This window comes from Rhea pennata, chromosome Z (genome assembly GCF_028389875.1).
Source record: "Rhea pennata isolate bPtePen1 chromosome Z, bPtePen1.pri, whole genome shotgun sequence".
NCBI classification, from domain to species: domain Eukaryota; kingdom Metazoa; phylum Chordata; class Aves; order Rheiformes; family Rheidae; genus Rhea; species Rhea pennata.
Window position 1 is genome coordinate 66,473,115 of NC_084702.1, and position 27,679 is coordinate 66,500,793.

The 27,679-nt window shown below is 38.0% G+C and overlaps 2 protein-coding genes across 4 annotated transcripts; both read right to left on the minus strand.

Moving 5' to 3' along the window:
• Positions 1-682: 682 nt before the first annotated feature.
• FBXO4 (F-box protein 4) lies at positions 683-8,785 on the minus strand. 2 transcript variants are annotated; one of them, XM_062600101.1, is made up of 7 exons: positions 8,594-8,785; positions 8,272-8,507; positions 6,442-6,662; positions 5,325-5,400; positions 4,620-4,798; positions 3,469-3,644; positions 683-2,438 (listed from the first exon to the last, which is right to left on the minus strand). In XM_062600101.1, the coding sequence occupies exons 1-7, from the start codon at positions 8,765-8,767 to the stop codon at positions 2,349-2,351; spliced, it is 1,152 nt and encodes a 383-aa protein (XP_062456085.1). In that variant the 5' UTR covers positions 8,768-8,785; the 3' UTR covers positions 683-2,348. The 2 variants fall into 2 exon arrangements, with proteins under 2 accessions (XP_062456085.1, XP_062456084.1); XM_062600100.1 differs by lacking the exon at positions 8,594-8,785 and having other exon boundaries at positions 6,442-6,681; positions 8,119-8,435.
• A 3-nt stretch (positions 8,786-8,788) lies between these two features.
• On the minus strand, positions 8,789-12,710 carry RIMOC1 (RAB7A interacting MON1-CCZ1 complex subunit 1). Of its 2 annotated transcripts, XM_062600102.1 has the most exons (6): positions 12,611-12,710; positions 11,978-12,084; positions 11,398-11,544; positions 10,859-10,990; positions 10,528-10,642; positions 8,789-9,306 (listed from the first exon to the last, which is right to left on the minus strand). In XM_062600102.1, the coding sequence occupies exons 1-6, from the start codon at positions 12,702-12,704 to the stop codon at positions 9,032-9,034; spliced, it is 870 nt and encodes a 289-aa protein (XP_062456086.1). In that variant the 5' UTR covers positions 12,705-12,710; the 3' UTR covers positions 8,789-9,031. The 2 variants fall into 2 exon arrangements, with proteins under 2 accessions (XP_062456086.1, XP_062456087.1); XM_062600103.1 differs by lacking the exon at positions 10,859-10,990.
• Positions 12,711-27,679: the final 14,969 nt, after the last annotated feature.

Below are 27,679 nucleotides of genomic sequence, written 5' to 3' on the forward strand. Positions count from 1 at the left end.
CAATGTTTGACTTTATTATAAAACAGATGCAGTACCAGTTTAACTTTTTGCTTTTATTTATTTAGTGTCCACTTTTCAGATAAATGTTCTGCCTCAATGGTCAGGAAAGTGATTCTCTTCCTAACAGTGTTAGGATCCTTCCTGAGAAGGACACAAAATTTCTGGGAATCAAATCCTGATGGTTTCAGTTCTCACAGACACTTCACAGTTGCACTTAATCTTATGAACACAAAATTGATTGATAAAAATATCGGGTTTTAATTTTTTAAATTATTAGATTTAAAATAAATTTCAATGACATTTTAGTCCTTTAACTAATGCAAGCTGTCCTACCAACTCTGCAACTTCAGTGATGCTGGAGCTCTGGCACTAGATCAATGTCCGATTCCCACCGTTTGTCCCCTAGACTACATTTTTGAAACTCTTAACTCTTTAATCTACCTTTACTAATACAATTGACCCTCTTTAGGTTAAGATGAATTATATTCCCTACATTATCGTGACCTTTAAAATGACAATGAATTAATCTGTTACTCAGTAACTTTAAAGTCACTAATAAAAGCAACGTTTATACCAATACATTGTTGTCTGTTGTTGTAGTACAATCACAGACATTGCTAAGCCTACACACACACACACACACACACACACGCAAAGAGAGAAATATCACTCTCAAAAATAATTTATTCTTTAGGAAGAAAGCAGAAAAATGTTACAGTGAAGAGTTTGCATAAACATGCACATTCATGGTAGCTGACATAATATCAGATTGCAACATTCTAAAATGTGGATGGATCATTACAAAATTTTTATGACTAGCAGGAAAGTCACATACATCCAACCACAAAATATGGAAAATTCCCCCAAATACTGATACACATTTGTGTCCCCACTGTTTCAAGGGGGATTACACATAACTTAATATTAAAAAGGATGAAACACTCAATTAGCATAGCACAGTTTCCCATGGATTTTCCTTTGAAGCACCCCCAAAAGTCCTGATAAAAAGTCAAGGGAAAAAAAAGTCTAGTAAATTGAGTTAACTGTGGATAAAGAAGAAGAAAAAAATGCAAAGATACTTCTATCTCTGGCCTCCTAGTTCATTAAAAAAAAAAAAAGACTTCTCAAATGGAATGTTTCTAAAATAGTTGTGTTAAGCAAACACACTTATCAGATTGAGGGCAGTTACTGCTACAGTGTACAGTCATACATGACAGCTGAATGTACACCATGTATCCATTTATCTAGATATCAAGAAACAACTGTTTGTGAGACTACTGCACTTCCATGCATAGAAACGAAGCTGAAGATAGAGAGCAAGAGATGCAGGAAAAGAAAACAAACACATGCCTAGACAAAAAAGTCAAGGGAAGTCTGTGGGCATTCATCCAATAATTGAAAAAAAAACAATAAAAAAAATAAAAACATGGAAGACTAGAAGCAGAACTATCCTAAAATGCATCAATATGGAAAATACAATTCCAGCTCTAAAATGTTGTCTTCTCTTTTTATAAAAATACTTCCGTGTAGAAAATTTCAAGTCAGGCACACTTCACATCTGCAAATGCTACAACTACTTGAGTAACTAGTAGGTTCTTTGGATCTATGCATTTGATATATGTTGTAAAATCCTAATGATTCTATCTAACAATGTTTGTGATAATAGGAGATGCTTAAGTCTTTTGTGGTTCATTAATAAATAAGATCACAAACAAGAACCAAATGATTCATACAGGCTATTTTGTTGGTTTGTTTCCAAGAATTTTGCTCTGCGCTGACAATCTTCCTTCAAGCACTATTTTTTGTCTAGGCATTTCTTCTGAAAAAAATACTGGAATTTATTACTTTAAAAGAAATATTGCCTTTATATCAACTTACTACAAAAGATGTTGAGCTGAAAGCACAGTACAGGATACGGTGTATTTTCTTTGGTTGGGAATTGTCACTGTCAAGATCTCCACTGAATATAGTTTGTAAATGTGATGTGATGTATGCCATAAGGCTGTGCTGATAAATTAACCTAGTATTAGGTATATTTACAAAAACAGATTAGATTATAAGATTTACAGAGAAAAGATTGCATCATAAATGCCTCAACTTAAAAGAGAACAAATTCCAACAGCTTCCAAAAAATCCCTTCTTCATCAGCTACTGGAATCCAGGCAATCCTGCCTGTAGTTCTAATTCAGGTCTACCGTTGGAAGAATGTTAATTATGACAGTACGTACAATCAAATATATGTATGTCTTAAATCTTTTATCTGACAATGCTGTGTCAGGACAAGATTCTCACTTCATTTGAATTGCAACACACTAAAGTCTTTATACAGTAAAACAAAGCAAGTTTAATTACTGTGTATTTTTACAATCTGCTTCTTCCAAGAGCCACTCAAATCCACTTAGCAGTCCATCTAAAGTAGCAGCTACAGTGTCCTGCACCTGTAAAAAAGATAAACTACTGTATTACAGATTACAGGCAATGGACCTAATACTGTATCAGCACTTCCTGTCTATTCTTATGTCAGAAATATTCATGTCAAATTTAAATTTTTATCACTGGTTTCTAGGTACCTTGACATTACGGGTTTATTTGAGTAAGGTACAAAAAGAAAACACTATTCTTTACATAGGAAGTTATGAGAGCCATTAGAAAAGCTTTGTGTTCTCGGTATCACAAGTTTTATATGAAACCCTCCATCAGCTATCCTGGAACATTACAGATGGTCTACTTGAAAATCTTTTTTTATAGTAATTCTTAGAGAAAAATGCTGCCAGCTTTAGAATTCAAAATATATTATTAATTCTCAAAATTTTTAATATATTATGAAGTAGTTATTGTAAATGGTACTTTAAGAAAAAAAGCCTGTAAACATTGTCCTTATGGAAACAAAAGGAATTAAATCCGTATTTTTTTTATTAAGTATTATCCTTTAGCTACGCTATGTCACCAAAAACAAAAATATGTGTTACTGAGACACACTGATATATATTGTGCTTAACAAGCGTAAAACAATGGGCTCAGGACCAGGGCTAGGCAAAAAAATGATTTGCCAAAAACTCCAATATCATGTCAAGTAGGTGACAATTAGTCTCCTGAAAAATGACAGAAAAGCCTACCTCGTGGCTAAGGCTTTGGGTCAAGGAAATTCAGATTCGAACTAACTGAAGCTCTCTTATCCTCTTCAAGACCAGTAATTCATCCTTCCTTCCATTCTGGCTCCATCTGAAGCTTCTCGTGTGTTCCTGAGCAAGCCACTTAGCTTCTCTACGCTATGCTAGGCTATAATGCTTGGTCTCATAGGATCACAAAAGCTAAATTCATCACTTAAGTAGAGTGCTCAAATAATGGCGTTGAAAGCTATACGTTTACTTCGGTATGTACAGTTCAACAACTACAATAAGCCTAAATTGCTTAAAAGCTAAATAAATCAGAGAAACAGAAGGAAAATAAAGGTTTAAAGGCAAGTACCATCCAGGGCTGATGTAACAGGTTCAGCTGCAACTGATGTGCCATGTAAACACAAGGAATTCTTTTCACATCAACATGTGAGATACAAGATAAAACCAGCAGAGGTCTGTTTCGAGGCCCAAGAGCAGGATCAATCATTGCCAAAATATGGGCCAGTTCTTCTTCACGGTCGTGCTCTAGGAAACAATTTGTAATATACTGAGTATTATATACATGTAAATCTCAAGCAGAGTATTTTTCTTTTCTCTTTTCAAATATTTATTATTTCAATTCACAAAAGCAAGGAAACACAGGGCTGGAAATGGCATGGGCAAATCTAATTCTGTTTATCCCAGGGCTGGATCAGCTGTACTCATGTCGTTTTTAACTGTTATTTAAAAATCTCTGTAGATTCAAGGGCAAGCTATTCTAGTCCTTAACATCAGAGCATTTCCACGTTCCTCACAGAGATCAAAATCACAATAGGCCACTAAGAAATACTGACACACTGCACAGTCAGTAGCCCTTCTCTGCTGACTTAATTTTTCTCACCAGTATATCTCCCTCACATATTTTTACCTGCTGCTTTCCTGAGCTAGCCCCTTTCCTCCACTTAAAGTAGATGAATATAAATACAGTACCACAACAGGTGTTTGGATTACCCTTATTTAGGCTATTATAACAGGACAATCCTAGTTTGGGTTGGTTACATCTTTCACTGCAGTGTTCCTGGTAAAGGCTCTGTTTCCAGGTTATTATATCACTATTGCTATATTTCAGGCTTCTTCTCCTAATCACCCTACTCCCTCCACTCCCCTACCTCCTCCCATATTTTGTTTTTTTAAATCCAGATCATTTCCCAGATCTGACGTACGAGAGCAGCCACACGGTACTGGCCCTGACAGAAAGGGCCATAACCCCTCACAGGAAGGTGAGGGAGAGTGTCTAGGAGAGGGGACCTCTTCGTTTTGAAAAGTCACTGAAGAAATAGCACCAACGAAGCATGGTTGGTGCCATGCTTTCCATGCCTCTTTGGTGCCATGCCTCTTTCAGAAGTTCTCTGAAAGAACTGGAATACGGATTTTGATGCATTCCATATTCTTCATAGATCTTTTATGACTTTTCAATCATTCACAAAATATGAGTAAATACAGTAAAGAGAAACCCCTTACTTTCATGAGCTTCTGCATTAGCAACATAGATGAATCCATCAACTACTTCGCACACCTTTTTAACTTGAGCTATTACACTGTAGTGTACAACCTGCTGATTCCTCACTGTACTGTTGTCTTGGTAGAACATCTTATTCACAACCACAGCTTGCTCTGTCCTTGCTTTCCTCCTTTCCACACTAAGAGAAATGAAAATACTTCAGCCATTTAATAACAGTAGCCAGGTTAATTTAGATAGAAAATGAGAAAACAGAGTCTAGGCAAAGAGAGCAGTACAGCAGAATGTCAGGAAAATGGCCTGAGCCAGGAAAACAGTTTCACTGCCCTCATTTTATTTGACTGTGCATATACAGATGGTTACCAGACTGCAAGATGCACAATAAAGTACACCTCAGGATGAGTTTACAAAATATTTCAAAAGGAAAACAGTCAGAATATCAAGAGGGATAGAATACCTGTTATGTATTTGTCATAAAACATTTGTTATGTATCACTTTTAGTAAGAAGGCTTACTACATGGAAATTTAGAGGTTAGAGAAAGAAAGAGAAGTAGGGGAGATATATATTGAAACATCAGTTTATAAGAGACATCCATGTATGCAATGAAGGCATAAAACTGACATCATGAAACCATGAGAAAAAAGTATGAAATAACTGAGAAACTGTACTGTTGAGGATTTCTTTGTGGAGAAAAAAAAATCTTACCTGGTAGTTGAATACAATGTCAGAATATTGAATTTTTGATTGTTATTGAACTGAAAACTGACTCCTGATCCAATCCCTACAAGGAGAAAAAGAACATATGACATTACAAATATCTGCTTACTGAATAAAACTAAGTGACAGGCTGAAAATTCCACCGGGGTTGTAAAATAGATGCATCTAAACTTAGCTGTTGCTGTTAGGGGGAAGTATACTTATTATTTCGCAAGGAAATAAAATCAAAAGAAATTCAGGAGGCATTTCCAAGTTTGTTTGGTTTTTGCTACTTGTATTAGAATCTGAAAATTTAACTCATGGAGGAGCTGATTCACATCTGGTAGCTTAAACTGACATAGAAAAGCTCTAATCTATTTAGGACAAGTTGCATTGAAAAGGACGTAAAAGAGAAAAGAAAATAACAGCAAAGAATGCATATTTTCCCACTTCCTATAAATACAATTAATTATCTCAATTCTGCTGTGCTTAAATATTAGTTATTCTTACTTTTAAAAAGTCCTAACATTTTGTACCTAGTTTGGACTGAAGCAAAATTACAGATGTTCAAAAGTATGTTTTTTTAGATCTTTTCTAAATACTGAAAAAAATTCCTTCACCTGATCCTACAACCTCTTCTTTAATGAAGAAAGTTTAAACCCATTTGACACCAGAATACTGAATCAGATAAAGGAGCAGTATAAAGACAAGCATATTTTTAACCACTAAATAACAGCGGCACTAATAGTACTCACAATAGTAAGTACTATTTAAAAGGAAAATGTGTTTGCACTTATCCATTACTACAGCATATGTGGCATGGAATTTAGGATCAAAATACAAGTATAAAGAACAAAATCTTGATCCTCTGACACTATACAAATTTAACCATTAGATTCACTGGAGCTAAAATTTTATTTTAACTAGTTATTGTGTTTATCCCTTGGAAAAAAATATACATACATATATATATATTTAAATACTTTTTTATAATTACATTATTAAGCTTCAAAGAGTATGTTTAAAAAAAATTCTTCGTTCCTATTTCTCCCCCAACTTTTTTTGTTTTATAAGACATATTTTTACAAAATTTAAAAGTCCCCTAAAACAAAACCCAGAGCATTACCATGAATTCGTCTTTGAGGTAGGCCCGCCACTTGTAGAATCTCTGGGCAAGTCATCATCTTTTGCACTAAAGAGTCATCCAGCTCTTCCAACCCTGGCCCAAACATAGCAAAGCGAGGTTCTGCCTGAGTGACTAGTGACTGCAAAAACGATGTCACAGCTCCATACCGGGAACGGCTTGATTTCAGGCTTCTTCTACTCTGCGGACAGCTTTTTTTATATCTGTGTAAAATAGATGCAACTAGAAATTAAACACAAAATACAAAAGAGGTATTAATCAAACATCAGTTAATTTAGGTCCCAAAATTCTCATGCTGTGTTATCAGAACAACTTAAGCACAGGTCAGAAATGGCAGTTAAAAAATTGATGTTTAAGATCACCAGCAGTAAGCAGGTGGAACCACTAGGCCTGCCAAGTTTCAAATGCTGATTTGGGGATCTTAATATAGTTCCACATGGTAGATCTTTCACTTAAGAAAAAAGAAAAGTATAAACTTCCCCCAACTCCCTAGCCCACAATATTAGTAAAATAGCACTAAAGCTGAGGAATCAAATATAATGTAAAAACAGGAGAATTCTGAGCATGTGTCCAACGTTAATTAGACCCCTTTTATGTTTATTAGTTATAAAAAGGCAGCTCCATCTGACAAGGGCCTTATCTCATTCACAAATACAGTATGCTGGCTGTAAAAGGAAATGGGAGTTGTCTGCAAGCTTATGTGTTCATTTGATGCAGAAGCTGGAAGGTATGAGGAGACTGGCAATCACGAGATCACACCAACAGTTAAAGCACTGATAGACACCCTGTCTTTGCCTCTGGTCATGTGATGCTAGATAAATCACTTCAAGAAAACATTAGCTGTGTGCTCCTCTGTGTCCAACCCAAGACACTTCAGTTGACATCAGTAAAAACACTAAGTGCTCACAGACAGAACGGAAATCAGTGACAGCTGGCTTCAAGTATGTGATGTGCTCTGAAGTGTTCAGCCCTAAAGAGACTTAAATCCAATGTTCAGCACTGAAGGACATTTTGCACTTTGAATTCTGGGGTGCCTCTTCCCTGGCTATAAAATGGGGATGAGAGACAGAGAGATTGCCAAGGTTAGCACATTTACTGTAAAGCAACAGTTTCACGAATTACCTTTGGAAATTTTTATTCCATGCAGAATTTCGATATTGCAAATGAATTACACACACACACACACACACACACACACAAATAATCTGCTTGGCTTGGAGATTTTTTTTTCAAGTAATCCAAGTATATTATGAGTGCTGCTATGCTTTTCTACTATGCTAGTTTAAACCATGGTCTTTATCTTTTATCTTTAGGCTACCAGAGCTCAAGCAGCATGACCTGTTATTTTTGAATGTGCACAGAGTAACATTTTTTTCCTAGTTTTTGCAGGTAAGAGATTTTAAACAAAACCCTAAGATTCATTTGCTATATTTTAAACTTATTACTTTCAATAAAATAAGTAACTATCTCTTGTACCGAGAGCAGAGAACATATCTTCATCAACAAGAGCAGCATAGCACGCACAGCTCCTGAGACAACTATTTCTGTGACATAGCTGGCACACAATACACAAAAAGGCTTTTCAGTATCATTTTACATTCTTCTTTAATTCTAAATGAGAACAGACCAAAATGTCATATAGCAGGAAATTACACTCACAAAAGAAGTAGCAGATCTGAGGCCCAAGGTCCCATGAAAACTTGAGTGGCACCTTAGGGCAGCGCTTTGCCGGCACAGTTCGCAAGCTGCCTGCAGGCTGCGCATTCCCGCCGTGGAGGCTGCAGGTGCTGTTAGCGAACAGAGGATACTCACACTGCCATGTAGTCGTACAGCGTGTTATCACTGACTTCCGAAAAGACCTGGTTGAAAACTTCCACATCCGGGAGTGATTTCCAGTCCACGGCTGCCCACGCGGGGAGATCCCGCCGGAGAAGGCACCTCCAGAGCAGCGGGTCCCGCACGGCCGCCCGCCAGTAGGAGCCGGCGCTGCCCAGGCGGCACAGGTCCCGCGGCGAGAGGAAGGACATGATGTGCAGCTGCACGTCCAGCTGAAACACGCACACGGCGGCTCAGCACCCGCCCGCCCCCGCCCGCCGGGGAGCGCGCAGGCCGCCCGCGGCCGGGCCCCACTCACCGGCAGCGCCTCCAGGGCGCTCACTTCCTCCGCCGCCTCCGCGCCGCCGGGACCGGGGCCGGGGCCGGCCACCGCGCCGCCACGCTCGCGCTCACGGCCGCCCCGCGCCCAGCGCTCCCGCAGGCCGCGCAGGCGGCCGCGCACGGCGGCCTCCAGCCGGCCGCCCTCCGCCATGGCGCCGGGCCCGCCGGCGGCAACGCCTCCGCGCCGAGGGCGGCGCCCGCACCCCGCCACCGCCGGCCGAGCCGAACCTCCAGCGGGCACGGCTTTACCGGGCTGCGCCGCAGCGGCCTTGCAAGCGGTGCCCCTGCAGCAGCGCTCGCGTCCGGGCCAGGCAGTCAGCGAGCGGGCAGCGTCTGGCCTCAGCGCAGAGCAGCTCCCTAGGCACATTCCTCCTGCAGTGAGCTGCCCCCGAGAGCGACAGCAACAGCACCAGCTTCAGACGGGGGATTTCCTGAAGTAATGCAACATTTGCTTTGCGCTCGTTGTGTTCCACCCTTGTCCTTTTAAAGGTCCTTCACATGCTGCCACGTATTTTGTTAACATGTTTTTGCCCACTTCTCGGAAAGCCAGTGATGCACTCTGCGATCTGCTAGATGCTGCATCTGTCGTCTCAAGGCTTTTTTGCTTCCTTTCTCCACAGTGTTTCAGTCCCCAGTAGCACATTTCTCCACTGTACATCATTGCCAGTAAGTGGGTATCACTAAACACACCTGCAAAAAATAATTTATAACTCAAGTACTTGCTCAGTACTTGCAATGAGGCCTTGCTCATTGTTCCATCCATTTTGCCTTTTCACAATGTCAAAATCTATAGCTGACATACAGCTTGACATATAAGTATTTTCTGAAAATTGTTTGTATATTAATCTTTCTGTATATCTTCATAACCCATTAAGCGCAGATATGATTATGCATATTTACTTTAGAACACTTCTATGCCTCCCACATTTTAGACCTCATGGAAGATGCTACTTGAGAATCATCTTAACTCAGATTGACCAACAGAAGCTTTGATATTTAAATAAACAAAAAGCTGCGTAAGTGTCCATGATCATTCAAAAAAAAACAAACAAACAAACAAACAAACAAACAAACAAACAAAAAAGCCCCATGTACCAAATAAATGCATGAAATCAGCTACTGAACTTGGCTTCACATTCTGGAGCAGAGTTGGAATAACCCCTCTTGGTCCCTTTCACATAGAACTAAATGAGAAGGTGCTCCATCCCATGTAGGCATCCATTCCATAAAACCAGAATAGAGTAAATTGTGTGTACAATGCGGACCTCACCACCAGCTTTTTTCTTTAAAAATCCACTCCCGCTGCATGACATTACTTGTATCACACTGACGTAGCCTCAGATGCTCAGATGAAATGCACTATAGTAATACAACTTATATAAAGCCACGGTAGGGAGTGGTAATAAAGTTTTGCCTACTCTAAACAATGTACTCCTTTCTACCTCTGTGAAATCAGTAATTCATCACCTGCTTTCTCCTAGATCTGAAGAGAAAGACAACATGAGAACATTTAGCACCCTCTGTAGTCCTATTTATGCTTTTAAAAATTGTCATTTGAAAACTGGATGGTTATAAAACACGCATATTGTGTATAAAACGCAGTCAGCCTCTGTTGATTTTCCCCAGATGCAGTTACAGAGAAAATGAACATCATCACCTCCTAAAACATACAAGTCAGAAAAAAGAAAAGTTGGAAGGGCAGGAAAATACCACTGCTTGCTAGCCTCTCACAACTTTTTTTTTTTTTTTTTTTGGGGGGGGGTTCTAAAAAGTTAATTTTTGAACACAAATGAAATCCAACCAGATATAACAAAAATATACAATAACGGGTTTTATAAAGTGGAGATGGTATTTGAGGTGTTTTGTACTTTCCCCTTCCCCCCTTGTTTTTTTTTATTTTTATTTTTTTACCTTCACTGAGTAATCTAGCTGTATCTTTATCCTGAAATGAGACATCTTCATCTACCTGTAGAGGGCATCTAAAGCTAAGCATCTTCATCAAGTAATGGACTCCATCACTAAGACACTGAATACAATTAAAAAGAGAGAGAAAAAAAAACTAGACAAATCTGACAAATTTAAAGATAGCCATAAATACTTTCAGATATGATTTTCCTAGGCAGTTATTTAAAAGAAAAAAAAACGTACTTTTTTAAAATCATGCCTTAAAAGTGTATGTATGGGCACTCACATTCTCACGATGTTATTATTGTTATTATTATTTACATATAATCTCCTTTACCTTTTTAAATAAGCTGATATTTTCTCTTAGCCATTCACTCCTTTCTTTTACAGTGTGACAATACATGTAAAGCAGGGCTCCTTTTCTCCAGTAAAGACATTCAAATAACTCTGTGCCAAGGATGCTGGTAGACTGAAATAAAACCCAGTAAAATGTGCTAAGCCAAAAACAACCATTTGGACTACACATACACACACTCACACATGCAAACAGTGTTGTATTAATCGTCTAACTTTAGAAGAAATATTTAATAGTGATGGTCACAGACACAAGTCTAATATTTTGGATTTAAACAGCAGAAACCATTTGGAATCCTGAAATATTAGCAAGAAAAATTCTGAGTATACAGTAAGTTATTCAAAAAAATATTTAAGAGTAATGATTTGGGAAACACTGTTTAAATATAAATAAGCCTTGGAATTTTTTCAAAGGATCTCAAATTTTCCTCATAAAAAATGCAAATGCCACGATTGTTTTAGATTTTTGATTTTTAAACAATGAAATAATTAATCCTCTGACTGAATCATGTTCATACTCACTTCTTCATTTATGTTGCATTCTTTCAGTAAGTCTTCCGGTTCTGAAAGAATACAAGTAAGTTCTTTAACTTTTTGTAAGGAATAATCTTCTGGAAAATCTTCATCCACAAGCTGGTTTTCCTCAAAATATGTTATATCTAAGACAGCCTATAAAAACAAGAAGATGTATGATGTTAAAAAAAGAAAAAATAAAGTAAGTAACATCAGCAAAAATAATCAGATGGTGGCATATAGTAACATACTAACTTCTTAGTTTACAAAATACTACAATTTCACAGATAATTTTTAACATTTTCCAAAGTGTTTCAAGCTAAAAATATTGTTAGACTGTTCATAATAAACACACTCAGAACACTTTTTATCTTCACAATATTCATACAATTATTATCAGCTCTCTGTTACTTTCTATGCTAGAACAAAGGTGGGCTGGTACTTTGACAAAGTCCTGTACTCACTGCACACACTAAAAAGCAGAGAGATATTTTTTCAGCTATACTTGCTTTACTGCATCCTACCCTCTCATACACTCTACAGAATGGATTTTCTTAAAGTGCTGCTTCAAGTGCTTTAAACATACTACCTGTGCATAAAGCTGCAAAAGCTCAGAAGGATTTGTTTTTTCTTTCTCTTCTGTATAGAGGTCCTTCAATTTCTCCAGAGTAGCAGCACCTTTCATTAAGAAAGTATCTGAAGGAAGAATATAAGGCTTTCTTAGCACTGAAGAGCACCCAGCAACAGCCTTGCTTGCTCCCCTTTTTGATCTCATTTGCTTTTATCAATCCTTGTAATATATACAATAGCAACTGAATAATAAAGTATTGGGCACCTCGTCCTGTTAGATTACTGATGTCACGACTAAATTCATGGCATTAGTCATGGCTATGGTCCGATGCTTCAGAATCAAACACCTCATTTAAAAAATTGAAAAATGCTACTTGTTATGGAGTTACAGATGTTGGGTGTCAACCGCCCTGCTGTAGAGAAAAGACCTCTTCTGCAGAGAGGCCCGATCACAGCACTTGAGGCGCTGCCCCAGGGGCAAGGTTCCCCTCCCGAGAAGAGAAACGCTCGGCGCTTGCAACCTCCCCCCCCACCCCCGCCCCGGGGACGGGGCAGCCGGCGCCCCCGACAGCCCGGCAGCAGGGGCGGGCCGAGCGATGCAGCAGAAGGCGGAGCAGGCCCGCTCGGTCCCCCGCCCACTGCCGCCCCTCACCGTCGCCGCCCGCTCCCCTCAGCGCCGCCAGCCGCCGGCCCAGCGCCGCCAGCCGCCGCCACAGCGCGGACATGGCGCACGCCACCTCCGCCATCCCAACCGCCACCCGCTCCCGCGAGCACGTCACCGCGCGCCGCGCCCCGTGACGCGGCGGGGCTGCGCAGGCGCACTAGCGCCGCGCGCGGCGGGCGGCCGTTGGTGTCCGGGCGCGTGCCGCGCCCCCCTCACCGCGCCGCGAGGGGCGGGCGGCGGCTTCTGAGGTAGCTGGAAGGGAGTTGCTGAAGCTGCGGACGTTGCTTTTTTAACGTGGACTTTAAAGCTCTTTCCTAGCGGAAGTGTGGGGGACGTTTCCACAAATGTGCCCCAGGCTGCTAAGGGAGAGCCTTCGGCGTGGCCCTCTGTGCCTGCGCACGCCGTCCAGGCGCGCTGCGGCGCGTTTCTTGCGCGTGCGTGAGCTAAAGGGAATGGTGCCAGACTGCTGACACGGGGCTGGCGTTTTAAGGCGAAAACTGATTTATTTTCCTGTCAATAAATATTTTTTAACCGGAGAGGGAGAGGTGTTACTTTTAGTGTTGGGATTGTTTAGCTTGTATGGGTACAATTGTAAAAGTTCAGCTAAATCAGCTTGAACACCAAGCCTTTGATTAAAGGAATCACGCTTATGCTCCAGTGTGTTGTCCAGCTTTAGTACGCTTAATGAAGCTGAGGTGCCAAACAATTTCCATGTTATGAAGAAAAAACAGTTTTCCTTTTTTTTTGTAACAAAAGCATGCTGCTATACCACTGTAAACTATCAAACACTATGTTTTGTTATGTGAGCACAGCAATAGAATATCACTTTTTAAATTTTATCTCTTGTCTGAAAAAAACAGTACATAGATGTCCAATTGAGTAATATGTCATGACCTTACCCAGTATTTTGGGTTTTGTTAGCTTGAATATTTTAAAATAATTGACTAACAATATTCTTCCCTACCTGCATTATAGTTTTAACTTTAAAAATCATATAATGCTTATTTATTAGTGTCTGTGTTCCGTTAAGGTACTTGAAAGAAAGTGGATGCAGTTTACTGATGTATTTTAAATTAGACGGTGAAAAGTCGCTTACCTACACATACACAGATGTTTTTAGTATTAACCTTGTTATGCCATATGTAAGAATTGTCAAACAGACTAAATACAACAAAAAAGTAAAACCTAGAAGGCAAAATTGTGTTTGCTTCCAGAAACAATTTCATTTTTTGAAGAAAACTGTTGATGTTTTAGATGGGTATGTATTGTCATTTACTCCTGTGTAGTCTGTATCCAGAGGGAGTTCTTCATCTAAGGAACAGTTGTGTTAATAATACCAAAATTATCATCACAGTTAACCATAATTATAACTGAGAGTCAAGGATATGGTGCTGTATGTTTTAAATGAAATGCAACACTTTGCATGTTCTTTTGAGGACTGAAAAATGTCCGTGCATTGAAAAGTTCCCTTTTGGTTCTTCAGATTCTTTACTTGCTTGTTTCTGCCCCTAACTTTCTATTTAAATTCCAGGCTATGTTTTTATGTGTTAGTTGCTTTTTTATGTAACTATCAAGTGGGTCCTCCCTTAATAGTGAAGGACATGTTATCCAGTTTTTCGTGGTATCAGTGGTAACAGAGAAATGGAAATGCTGCAAATGGGAAAAAATGATGTAGCGTCCACTTTTATGAGGAAAAGTAAACTTGATATATTTTTACCTCCCCCCTCAACCTATTTTTGCTCTGAAATGTGATAGTCTGTCATCTGTGAATGAATGGAAGACACTTACAGTGGTTTTCAAGCTTTTTTTCCTGCGTTGTGCCCTACACACTTCCTGTTGGGAGCTGATTTTTGCAAGGAAGGAGGGTGGCATGAGTTTTGGGTAAATATTTGATAAACCACAGAGCTAGGAAGAGCAGGCTTGTGCTGAGACCGTGCCTCCTTGCAGTGTCGTGTGGGAGCCCTAACCTCTGTTTGGGCTCTGCGTTGCTCCTGGCTGGAGTGGCCTCTGAACTGCTCCAGTATCCACCCCTTTAAGTTGTATCCCGGAAGCCACTAAAACCCCAAGTTATATTTTATAATTTAGAGAGCTGCTATTGTCATCCCATACCTTACAAAACTATCAGTTTTCAAGTTTGATAAAAGGATGGATATCTGATTATTTGAGAGAACGATGACTTTAACCCACTTCGTATTTTGTTTTTGCTTAGAACACATTCAGACCAAATCTCTTCCACATGTTTGAAAGAGAATGTCCTGGTTTGGGGTTTGCTACCTCTCCCTATTCTTTTCAAGTCAAGGAAATATTACAATTCAAATTATCAGAGCTTCACACAAAGAGAAAATTGCATCTACTGTTTTTTCTGAAAGCTTTCCACATTTAAGAATAAGCATTCCTTCTGGATGACTCTTACATAAACTATCGAAGCAAAAGTCCCCCTTTTTACTATATAGAACTACTTTAGAGAATAGTCATAGTACGGTAAAGCAATTTCTGGTGAAGGTATTGCCTGGGGTTTGTGATAATTTACTGCCTGGCACTTGCTATTTTTAAAGCTGCAGTTAGTAATGAGGGACAATGTGAAGTGTTGCCTATTTAAAGACAGACTGTGTTCCTAAATGGATGGAAGCACAACAGGAAAAGGAAGTATATCGCAGTGTTTAAATAGCTGTGGTTGGTGGAAGAGGGAAGGCTGTTAAGGTTTTGTCCTTCTGAGCCAAGAATGCAGCATTGCCACAATTATATCTTCCTATCATTTGGGATTTATATATAAATACACCTCTATGTGTGTGTTGGCAGTTGTGAGAATGTACATACACACAATGTATGTGCTTTTATATGGAATATATATTTAAACATATAATATTATTTGCTTTTATGCGATGACTTTGGAATTATACAAGCAATAAATATGGCTATGATTTTTTGTGTTATGAATTTGTATCTCCAGTGTATGCGTTAGGATCTATTTTCAGAGAACATGATTTTTTTTTTTAACTGCAGTGGATTCCACTGCTTATTTCCTTCCAAACCACATACTCTTTCTGTCCTTCTGAGATGAGAAAAGACTAGTTGCAAATACGCACTTTGGAAATACTTTTGTCCTGTGATATTCCATCAACACTTATTAACTGTTCTGATATATGTAACAGTAAAACTGGCATATCTGAAATCCTTAAATATTTGAAAACTTTGACCATATATATATATATTCAAGATATATGTTGTTCTAATAATTTATCTTATTTTAGAAGATGATTTGTAACCTCTTTTATTTGTGAAAGTTAAAGAAACAATACTTTAGTCATAACCTGTGTTGTTCCTCTTTATACTAAATATTACCAAAACTCGTATTTACAGAGAGGAACTGGAAAACCATGGTGGTAGGAAAATGTTGTTAGCTCTAACTAAAAGTATAGAATTGTCTAGAGAAGAAAGCTTTTCACAGCTGTTACAAAAGATACACTTTTATCATTGTTAGTAGTTTCAAGAGCTTTGAAGTTTTGCAGGTTGTGCAAATTTTGTCGAATTGTAGCACATAAGTGGGATGATAATGAAATCATTCTAATTATTGGTGAAAGTAACCGGAGAGAAGTTTTGTTGGGTTCAGATGAACAACAAATTCTGATTATGTGATGTTTTGATCTCTGAAAGAATGAAAGTTGGAAGAAATGGGCTTTCTTTCCAATGAGTTAGTTTTTTGACCAGATGTTACTACATTTGGTGATGAAGATAGCACTGGATTATTTCCTGCTTGATTTAGTTCTGGATCCTCATTAAGAAAAAAAAGAAAGCGAAAGCAGTTGGCAACACTGAATGGAAAGAGAGTGACTGGACTGGACCAAATAAGACTCAAAAGATACCAGATATATAATTACCACTTATCCAGTGAATTCCTAACAGGTTTTAAGTCTATAGTCAAAATTTTGGCTTTGAAATGAATAGATAAAACAGATTTTATATTAATGCAGATATACCTCACTATTTTGAGTTTAATCTAGCATAATTCAGGTCCTGCAGAATCTGGAGGAAATCATAATAAAAATATTTGGTACATGACACTAATTTACTATGATTTGAAGAATAAAATATTAAGTAGAAATAGAAATTTTCTGTAGATTTTCAGAGAAATGGGAAGCTATTCCCCCTCCTCTTTTTGTTTGAACTGAAAAAATTACAAAATTTGATAGTGTACAAAAACATAACTCCCTAAATTAGGGCACAAATTCTGTTTTACTGGTTGCTGGTGTGAATTCAGGTTTTGAATAAAATTTTTGTGGTGAGGTTAGGCTGATTTATCTGTTTTATAAATTATGCTTTTCTGTTATCTTGTACCCCTAATAACTCAGGAGCATTTTATAAAAATCAGTCCTACAAATGTACTTGATGTTGTTGACATTTAGTTATATGTTTTAATGATGCTTAGTTACATTTACCCTCTTTAGATTTGAATAATGGAAGTTTGCTCAAGAGGTATTACTTGAGATCAGTCTTGTTTCACTTTACATCAGCTGAGAAGCTTTAGTGAGCAGACGGGTGAACTGAATGGATGCAGCAGTTTCACAGTCTGTTTTGTGGCACAGCTAGCCAAAACTGCCTTAGCAACAACTGTTTTGTTGCACTCAATCCTAGGCATCAGACTTGCATTGTAATCTATGTTAGTTGAGGATTATGAGAAACATTGTCTATTTAAATTCTTGAGAGAAACTGAATTTGTGAAAATGTGTTATAGAATATTTGGTCTTTTGCCTGTCTTTTATCACTGTACTCTTTGAAGCAAATATTTTTGCTCTTGAAGATAAACAAAGAAATTCCTTGTGATTTCTAACACATAAACTATTAAACAAGGATATATATTTAACAATATGTAAGCTTCATGAGTGTGTTGAATCTAATATCTCTATAAGAAAGATTGTCAGTATTGTGGTACCAACTTTCAAATGTCTGATTCACAAAGATGCATGCTTTTACATGTGACATATGTGGAACTGCTAAAATACGAGTTACCAGGGAAGGTGTGCAAAACTGGAAGTTAATCTGAATGATGCTAAGTGGAAGGTAGTTGTCAAGGATTTCCTCTGAGTTCGTGAGATTAAGCTTTGTGGAATGATTTCCAGAATTCAGGGTCATGGCAGGTAAGAATGTCATATCATTAAATAGGAAAATCTAGATACCTAAATCAGTCAGTCCTCTTCTATTATCTTTTTATTTGGATATATACTCACTCTATTGCTCTTTATCAAATGGAAAATAAGACTCTGTATTCAGTCTGAAATATATTCATATTGTTAATCTCAAATGTGAAATCAGGGCGTAAGGGTGATCTGTAGAGGCATTTTACTTCTGTGCCTGTTGTGGAATACATTAGCTCTGGAGAAGCATGTGAATGACAGCTACTAAGAGAGATCGTAGTTGTGTTGTGTTGTGTTTTTGTTTGCCTAACCTTGCTTGATTGTTCCTTGTTCTACCTGCTTCAAGTGTATGCGTAGGTTAGGTGGGTCCCCTGATAAAACATAAAACAGTTGTTTTCTTATGATGTGGCCTTCTGCACAAGGGACAGTGTGGCATCACATTTGCATTTAAATATATTCTGACTATAGGAGAAGATTTAGCAGTTGACTGTTAATTATTAGGAAATGGCATGCAGTGAACTTTGAAGCTGTAGGTGCTCTTCTGAGTGACCTCCCAATAAATAGGGAGCAAAAGAGACCAACAAATAGGGATTGCTTTTTGCAGCTGGAGAGAGTTCAAGTAGCTTTTAAAACATCAACTATAAAGTATACAAATGTCTTGATTAGAATGAAACAATTTACTTTGAACAAACAAGGAAGACAGTATTTTTCTGTTGCATGGTTAGTGATCAAAGAATGGGAATGTGTGCAGTGCAGGACTTGCTTACACGGGCTTCACCTCTGCCTCCATAATGAGCATTACAGATTATTGTGTATGTGATTTAGGGTACTGATTCACAGGTGACTTCTAGCTAACGTAAAAATAATGTCATTCGGTCAAAAAGCAAGTGACCATAAAGCTTGTCCCTGACTGTGTGCTCCCATCCTTTAATCATATGAATCCTGGAGTCACGTAACAGCATGGTGTAGGAGATCAGCTTACTTGTCTGATGAAATGCGGACAATTCTTTCCATGGACCTAGCCTCCAGTGGGATCACCAAGCCGATCTGTGTGGCCATGAGCCGCACGAGATATGTAACTATCGATTTGGAGGGTTTTGCCCCTGTTTGAGACTTGCAACTTCCCTCACGAAGCTGTGATGTGTGACTTATGCTCAGATACACTTCACCTGGCTTTTAGTAAAGTTTTGTGCCACCATAAGAGGTTTTATAATGTTAATTCTCTTAGATCATAGCAAAATTAAATTAATTGGGATTTTGTATTAACTGGTGTGGCACTTACCATTAAAACTTTTCTGGTTCTTCTGGGGCTTCCTCTGAGAAAAAACACACCTTTTCCTGGAAGAATCATGGATTGAATAAGAAAAAAAATTTATGTTCCTGTTGTGCTGCATGCATTTATAAAATACAGTAAAGGGGAGCCACCATCCATACTTTACAAAGTTTTATAGAAGAGTGAGGTGTCGTGTCATAGTTCGGCAAGCATTTCTTTTGGAAGAGGACTAGTTTAACCAGCTGCTCTGTTCTGTTGCCTCTTCTTCCCACTTGTTTTGAAGCAGCCCTTCTAAGTAGTGCTCACATAATTGTTTGTGTCTCTTTTAGATGAACATGACTGGGAAATGTATCTGTGTTAAAAGCATCCTCACCCCTTTGTCTGGATTACAGTTCAATGTGCAGCCACATAAGTGACCATACTGTCCTGAGTGATGGGTGACTGGCAAGGAGTGGGGTAGGCTGCATGAACTGGAAAGGATACCTGCCAAACTATGTGTTGAAGGTAGAGCCTGACCTGTTTTGCTCTGCCTTTAAAGTGAGGTTATTTGAGTCTTGAATTTGGGATCAAAATTCAAATTTAGAGCCTCTTCCCTCTCACACAAAACTTTAAGGGATGCTGAATATGTCCTTTACCTTCAAACTCGTTATAAAAATGTCTCCTAATGAAAAGAGGAGTTTTACCAAATAACAAATTACAAGTGAATCTCTGATCTTTAAAAAAAAAAATCAGGAAACAGATATGTCACCTATTGCATGCATAGTATTAGTATGTTCATCTTTACTTTAACTTGATCCATAAATTAGCACTAAAATGTCTCTTTAACATATTGTTACCTATTTGCTGTTTATTTTCTTGCTCTTTCTTAATTCACCTGGATGGTCCAGTTACTTGCTCACAGTATAGCTCAGTGAAGAAAATTTGACAGTACTTGTTAATTTTCCATTGAGTTTTAGAAAAAAAAATTAGAAATTTCAGAAAGCTGTTTGAGAAAATAACCTGATAAAAATTTTTAAAATTGTCTTTGCTAAATTGTGCAGCGAGGTAACTGAGCATCCTGCTACATGAATCTAGAAAGTTAACTCAACAATACAGTATTTTTAAATAAAAAATCAAGGAAGATAATCTCCTGGTGAAACTTTGAGTCTTTGTTAGCATTTCTATCTATGACTGTTAAGGATAGTGGTCACTATAAAATCATCACTTCAAGCTCTGGAAAAGTGCTGGAAGCTTATACTAAAGATAAGACAGGTGGTGGAGGGGAGAATTCAGAATTATAATTTGCAGTAGTAAGTTCATGAAAACTATAGTTATTTTTTGGAACTGTGTCATTTTCCTTTTTGGGTAGAGCTTAAAAACAAAAATCATTTGTTTAGAATTGTAAGAGCATAATTTTTATGCAATGTTTTGGCAGCACTCAAGAATTGTCTATACATCCAAATATAGCCACACAAATTCTCGGGTATATATTTATTTTAGACCAACTTAAACTAATGTATTAAATCATTAATTTGTCAATGAATCTTGAGAAGTAATGACCACATAAAAATTTGTTTTATGTCCATAACGTAGAATGAATTAAATTAGAAATAATGTAGATAAGATTACATGAGAATTGATCTACTTCTAGAGCAATAAGTCTAAGATGCACAGTGCCTACACACTTGAGGTCTCTTATCTGGTGGCATGATTGTTGAAAGTACACTCTTGAATGGATGTTCAGGTGAGTATCTTGTATTTCAAAGGCATAAGTAAATAAATATAAATTTACTGATTTTTGCAGAGCTATTCTCGTCACAGGTAATTCTTCTGTTAAATTGCACAACTGTTGAGATGGTAAGCTATGATTATAGTATTCAAGGTTTTATTCTGTGAGGTAAATGGGAAATCTAAGATTGTTACCTTATGACAGATTTTCTGTTCTGTGTTGTGGATAACTTGCAAGCTGAACGAAATTCTGAAATTCTTACTTGAAGTGATAAACAATTTAAATACACTACAGCCAGGAAGCACCATATTCACTGGCTGGGTGAATAATATAGAATCATGTGAACTATACATTCTAAAGGCGCTTTAGAATTATATGGGAATCCGAGACCCCTTTCATCATTCCCATGGTAACTATTCAACTGAGTTCACCTGGTTACTGTTATTATTTAAGATATGTATGTTAGACTTGGTATGAAGTAGCACCTCGTTGAGGCCTGCTAGTTTAGGTGAAGACAGCCATCAGTTCTGGAGGGAGGCACATGGAAAACTGCTTCCTTTTTCTACTTGAAAGTTCAGTAGCATGCCACGGGGTGTCACTACTCTGCTCGATGTATTTCGGAATTTAATGGGGATGTTTCACTGTAGTAATGTCAATCTTAAATGCTTGTATTTCCTAAAATGGTACAACCCCCTAAAGCAGAGTGCTGAAGTCCTCAGGGAACTATTGGAGTATGGCTTCAAAGTGCCCCCTCAAACAGACTTCCTGATCTTTAGGTGATGTTTGCAACTGATGGATTCGAGGGTAAGAGAGCTGAGACCATCCTAAGGGGCAGCTGGGTGCCTGAAAAGATGAACTGCTCACCCATACTTAGGCTTAGCAGGTTTCTAAGCTTCTCTAGAGTGTGGTTTTGTAGAACCAAGTTCAAAATCAGACAGTTAAACCAGAACCAGAGGAGAGCTGAAGGAAATCCCAAATTTCTAAGACTGTTTGGCTAATTCTCTGGCCTTTTTAAAAGATGGACAAATGAATGGTGGGTATTCTTTTTAAATTTTCTCTTGAAGAATTTAACAAAAGTTCCACTTTTTGCCATATATTCTATATGAAGGTTTAGTTACATTCCTTAGTAATTTTACCAATTCTTCTGTTTGTTTACCACTAAAAAATGAAATGGAACAGAAAACAGCTGTCTTATTTTTCTGCATGTGTAATTTTTCTGTCGTGCTGTGATCATGCATGTTGAGAGTATTAACCAAGCTATTAATGAACTGGCTCACTGTAAAAGGGAAGCAGTTTTGAACTCCAGAGAGCTGTTTTTCAGTAGTTGAATGGACTAGAAGAATTGGGCAAACAAGTAATTCAGGTAAGACTGTATTGGCAACCGATCCTTTCAGAGCATGCAGGAACTGTATAACTGAACATGGTAAAATAATTACATGGGTTTGGACTGCATGCATGAGTTTGCATGCCAGACTCTTGTAGCCCCAAAGGGGTGGTTGCCAATAAAAACCCACACCTGCGAAATGGTTGACAAAGTCCAAGTTTCAAAGAGGAAGCCAGTATTACAGGTGAAACCTGAAACTTTGACAGATGTTAGCTTTTGTTAATTTCTGACTAGTGTCTGTGCAGTTGGCTTATCACACAGTACTGTCTGCAACTTGAGGTGTGTGGTTTGTTCTCTGTATGTGACTCCTGCAAATGTGGTTCTACACTATCCTTCAGTTTCTGTATTTGTTTTGGTAAGCTGCATATAAAACACAAATAAAAAGGTTTTTTTTTTTTTTTTTTTTTTTAAACTAATAGTTTTGCACATCCTCCCTAGGTTCTGAATTTAAAATACATGCTAATTCTGCTTGCTGGTGAGGTTTGTTTGAAGTACCTCTATGTAGCTTTTCAATGTAATGTTGCTTTGCAGAATCTGGAAAGGCCTGTTGCAGTAGTGCTAACAAACATGAATTGACATGCAGCATGATGGCTGCTCAGGATTCCTGTTTCCCATTTATTATTCCTGTAGCTCCTTTTGTTACATTTAGTGTTAATGTTCTACAACACTATCAGCTTGGAGTGTAAAATAAGCCCATGATTTGTGTTTGGCCAAAGAAAGAAAAGTCTTTCCTGTTCTGCTTTATTCTTGCAGCAAAAATCTCCTGGCAAAAAATGAGGAGTAAGAGATTAGTATCATTTTCTCAGAACTAAAAACATGCTCCATAAATATTGATGTAAAAATATATGGCATTTTTGCAGCTGCTGTCTGCAAATATCTGCTGAATAGGCCTTTTGTTTTTTCTCATTTCTGCTGTAGGGGAATGAACGATAAATCACTTATCCTTATTTCAGAACTAGTAGGCATATTGGACTGTCAGTGTTGAAGGTTATTACTTGCTGGTACTTTTGACTGTGTTGATGACAGTTACTAAATACATATTATCAAAACCTGAATAGTAGCCAAAGATCATACTAGGTATTTTTTTTTTCTTTTACTATGCAAAATTAATTTACCTTAATTCATAAGTACTGTATAATTTAACATTGTAAGTGTTCTGGTTTTAAATTGAGATGTAGCATTTGCAGTGGCCAGAAAGTTAGAAGTTCTCTGTGTATTTTTAAGACCACAAAATTGCAGTAACCAGTTAACTGTGGATTTAACTGAGTTTTCAGTGGCTATTTCTGTCAGGATTGTAGAGGCTAATAATTGAATAACTTGCTGTAATAATTTTAATTCTCTAGCTTGTATAGCTAGAATACAGACCTTGTATAGCAATAAGAGACCTTGTATAGCTTTATACAAGTTATATCTGACCTATGAAATATTCAATAGCTTCTAAGAAGTTTTGCATAATTGCTTATCCTAACTTGTAATCATGATATGATAGTCTGACATAATATTAGAAACTCTTCTCTTTGATATCTGTTAAATGAAAGTGGGACATCCTTACTAAAATATGAGAGTGCTATAATGGAAACCGGAAAAGGATGAACTAAGTAAAAAAATACCTCCAAGATTTTTTGATCTGTTCATCCAATCAGTTCATGAAAATTTACTTAGAAGTTTTTATAGTTACTTGAATTAGGTGTATCTTTGCATTCCACTACGATATTCATTGTAGCAAAAATATTTAGTGTTTTTCTATTGACTGCTCACAAGTTCATTCAGGGATAAAAAAACTGTAACCAAAGAGTTGTTAATTCTTTTTTATTGTGTAGCTTCAGCCTCCTCTCACAACTTGGTATCCTCTTTGATACTAAGTTTAGGCCTGTGAAGATGAAATCTTGCCAATTAGGCAAAGGAATTCCTCAGCAGCTCGCCAGGTCATTTCCTTCAAAATCTTGACTCTGTGATTCTCTCACTTGCTTTACATTTCCATTGCTATCTAGAAGCTAGCTTTGGGATTTTTTTTTGTTTGTTTGGCTGTTCAGTTTTGCCTTTGGTATTTATGTTTAATTATGTATGTATTTATCGATTAAATAAGCTTTCATTTGGTGACTACCTGCTAATTTTCACCAATTCCAGCTTTCACTAGACTCACAAATACCCCTGCTTCTTTGTAATGCGTAGATTTTTCTTGGTAATGACCTTCCTTTCACCTAACTCTTGTTAATAAGTTTATATTTGTAGTTGTGTTATCTAAGTTCACATGACTTACCAATGTAACCACTGGTGATGCAGGTGGCAGCCCTTTTCTCTATAAATGCTATGAGTGGATCTTAAAGTTGTTAAATTGTGTTGCACAGGCACATGTAGTTATTCTCATGTTCCTGGCTGGAATACATTTATAACTACATAGTACCTTTAGGTTTGTAACCTGCAATATATTTAAGAATTTTTTTTAATCTTTCTTTGATTTGCTTTTCCTTGTAGCATTCCACTCTTGAAGGAAGATGTACCTGTCATGAATTACCTTCTTTCATTCTCTTTGAGTTTCTATATCAACGTGTTTAGATTCGCTCCACTTTGTTGAAAGATGAGTTTTTTGTACTCTTAAATGAGTAATATCAAAAGTATGCAAGTATTTTGAGTAACACTGGAAGGTTTGTAAACACCAGCCTTTAGTTTCAGATTAGGTCCTATTAACATGTTGGGAGGTAAGTGTGTATGTTCTATGCATGTGTTCTAGATACTCCATAATTTGATGGGTTTTCCCTTCTGCTTGGCTCAATATGTGATTTTTGTGTCTCAGTGATTGAGTATTATTGCCAAGTTCTAATGAACCTAAAGGAAAACTTCAAATTGGTAAAAATCTAGTTAAAGGTATAATAACTTTATAAGCAAATGTTGATGAGACAGTGACCAGAAATAAATTAGTTCATCTCAGATTTCTGGTTCTTCCCCCTATACAAATAAAGTCAAGTAGATAAAAAATGCCTGCATCTTTGTTATTCTTTGACAGCTTTTGTTTTACATCTCTGGGAAATGGTATTTCAATGTGTTGCACTAGTCTGACTTTGATGTTATTGTGCTTGGTAGTAGTATAACTAAATAGTGTTATAACGAATATATAATCATTAACCTGTGGTTGCTCCAAAAGACCTACCTACTGACTTGTATTTGGCATTAAGGGCTCAAGACTCTCCAACTGTTCATTTCTAAATGCTGTTAAATGTGATAAATGTTTGACCAATGTCACATGCTTGACTTCAGTGGAAAAAAAATAAGACCAAATGGAAAATATCCTTGATCATTTCAGAGAATCCTACAATATTGGCTGTTTTGTTGTAATTGTTTGTGTGAATAGCTTTAAAATATTACGAAATTAAGACACAATAGATCATCTATTGTACTTCCGTAAGATACTCCAGAATAAAGTCCTTTATCTACTTATTCAGTTATGTTTGGAGTTTGTCTAAGCCAAAATAGGATGTTTGCAGTTCAAAGCATGTGGAATTTGTTTAGTCTTTTTTTGGAATAATTTTGGCTTTAGATAGCCTATAGCTGCTCATAAGGAAAAGGTATATCCCCCTAATTTCCTTGTTAATGAACTGTAAGTTATGTAAGAGAAAATATACGTATCAATGTCACATAACATTAGGGAACACAGATGTTTCAAGGAGGTATTAATACTTACCGTGTACATCTACTGCATGCAGTTAGCCCCTTTCCTCCAGAGTGCAGTTAGCACCCTGCTGGAATCCAAACTGTGTGCAAAGTGCAGGCTATGTATGTAGCAAACATTCAAGAGCATGAACAGCTTTATAGGTAAGTCTGGGAATGAGCACTGTTGGTTTAAAGGAAGATATTTGCTCAACAGAAGAGAATAAACTTTTAGATGAACAAGTTTTTCTCACTTAGGAAAAATGTTTCATGATAGGAGAAATGGCTTCATCTAGCAAGAAATTTATGCATCTATATGAAATTTAGGTTTGAACTGAGGTTCAAGAATACAGTCCTGTACAGCTTTTCTGCTCATGCTTAGCCCTGGGGAGAATATAAACTCCACTGCATCAAGCACCTGTAATTTGTAGCTCTTCACACCTTGAACTGCCCCAAGCTAAGTCTGATAGGTATGTAGAAACAAAACCATCCTCCTGATCTAAATCCCTGAGAGCCCAATTTGAAAGGAGTGTCCACCACATGCTTCACTGACATCTGCAAGATTTATCTGTTTTGTGCACAACTACAAACACCACCTCTCTGAAAGTGCGTAAGAGACTGATGTGGTGGAGCCAGTGTGACACAGCCAAATTCTTCTCCGGGATGTCACAGAGCAGCACCCTGGAGGCTGGATCTGAAATTGGAATAAAATGCAATAATGTGCATAAACACAAAGTGAGGCTAGTGGCACCCTCTTAAATGTTGGCCTCCTAGTTGTAAATTATCTTTTGGCACATTTAAACCCCTCAAAGTTCAGTATAGCAAAGCTGGCAGCTGTATTGGGAGAGCCTGGAAACAACAACAGCAGTGTGACAGAAGAAAAGTGTGATCTCATGTCATGTCTGGAGGCGATTCCTCCTTTCCTGCATCTAAACTACTTCCCACATTTTTCTCTGAATCTTCCACAAGCCCTCGTTAGGGCATGGACCGATCATGTTGGATATTTTTAGAAAGTGCAGTTAATGGTGGAGGCATGCTGTGAATTTTCCTTCCAGTAGGAACAGTATTGCTAGCGGTAAAGGGGTTGCATCAAGTAACTGAACAAGTATCCATCTATTCTTGTAACATTTTTTCCATCCGGACATAGCATCCAAGTGCCTGGTAGAGAGCATGTGCTTACAGGAGGCCAGCTAACCTTGAGCGCTACAGCTCTGCACGTTAACCATTCAAAGCCCATATCAGGAGCTCAATTCTAGTGTTCTTAATTCTTGATTTCAAGTCACTAGGACAGAAATCTAAGACGTTTATTTTGAATATGTAAGAAACCAGTCTACAAGTAAATCAGAAAATCTTAGGTCCTGCTAGACATAAGATTAGCTTGAGAGACAGCTTCTCAAAGAGGCATCTGGTGGCATGTCTGAGTGGTCAGTGGAGGTAATCACAAAATCATAGAATAGTGGAGGTTGGAGAGGACCTCTGGAGATCATCTAGTCCCACTCCCCTGCCCAAGCAGAGTCACCTAGAGCATGTTAGACAGGATCGAGTCCAGGCAGGTTTTGAGTATCTCCAGAGGAGACTCCACAACCTCTCTGGGCAACTTGTGCCAGTGCTCTGTCACCCTCACAGGAAAAAAGTTTTTCCTCATATTCAGGTGGAACTTCCTGTGGTTCAGTTTCTGCCCATTGCCTCTCGTCCTGTCACACGGGACAACTGAAAAGAGTTTGTCCCCGTCCCCTTGACACCCTCCCTTCAGGTACTTGTACACATTGATAAGATCCCCCCGCAGTCTTCCCTTCCCCAGGCTGAACAGGCCCAGCTCTCGCAGTCGTTCCTCACAGGGCAGGTGCTCCAGCCCTATGATCATCTTCGTAGCCCTACGCTGGACTCTCTCCAGTAGCTCCATGTCTCTCTTGTC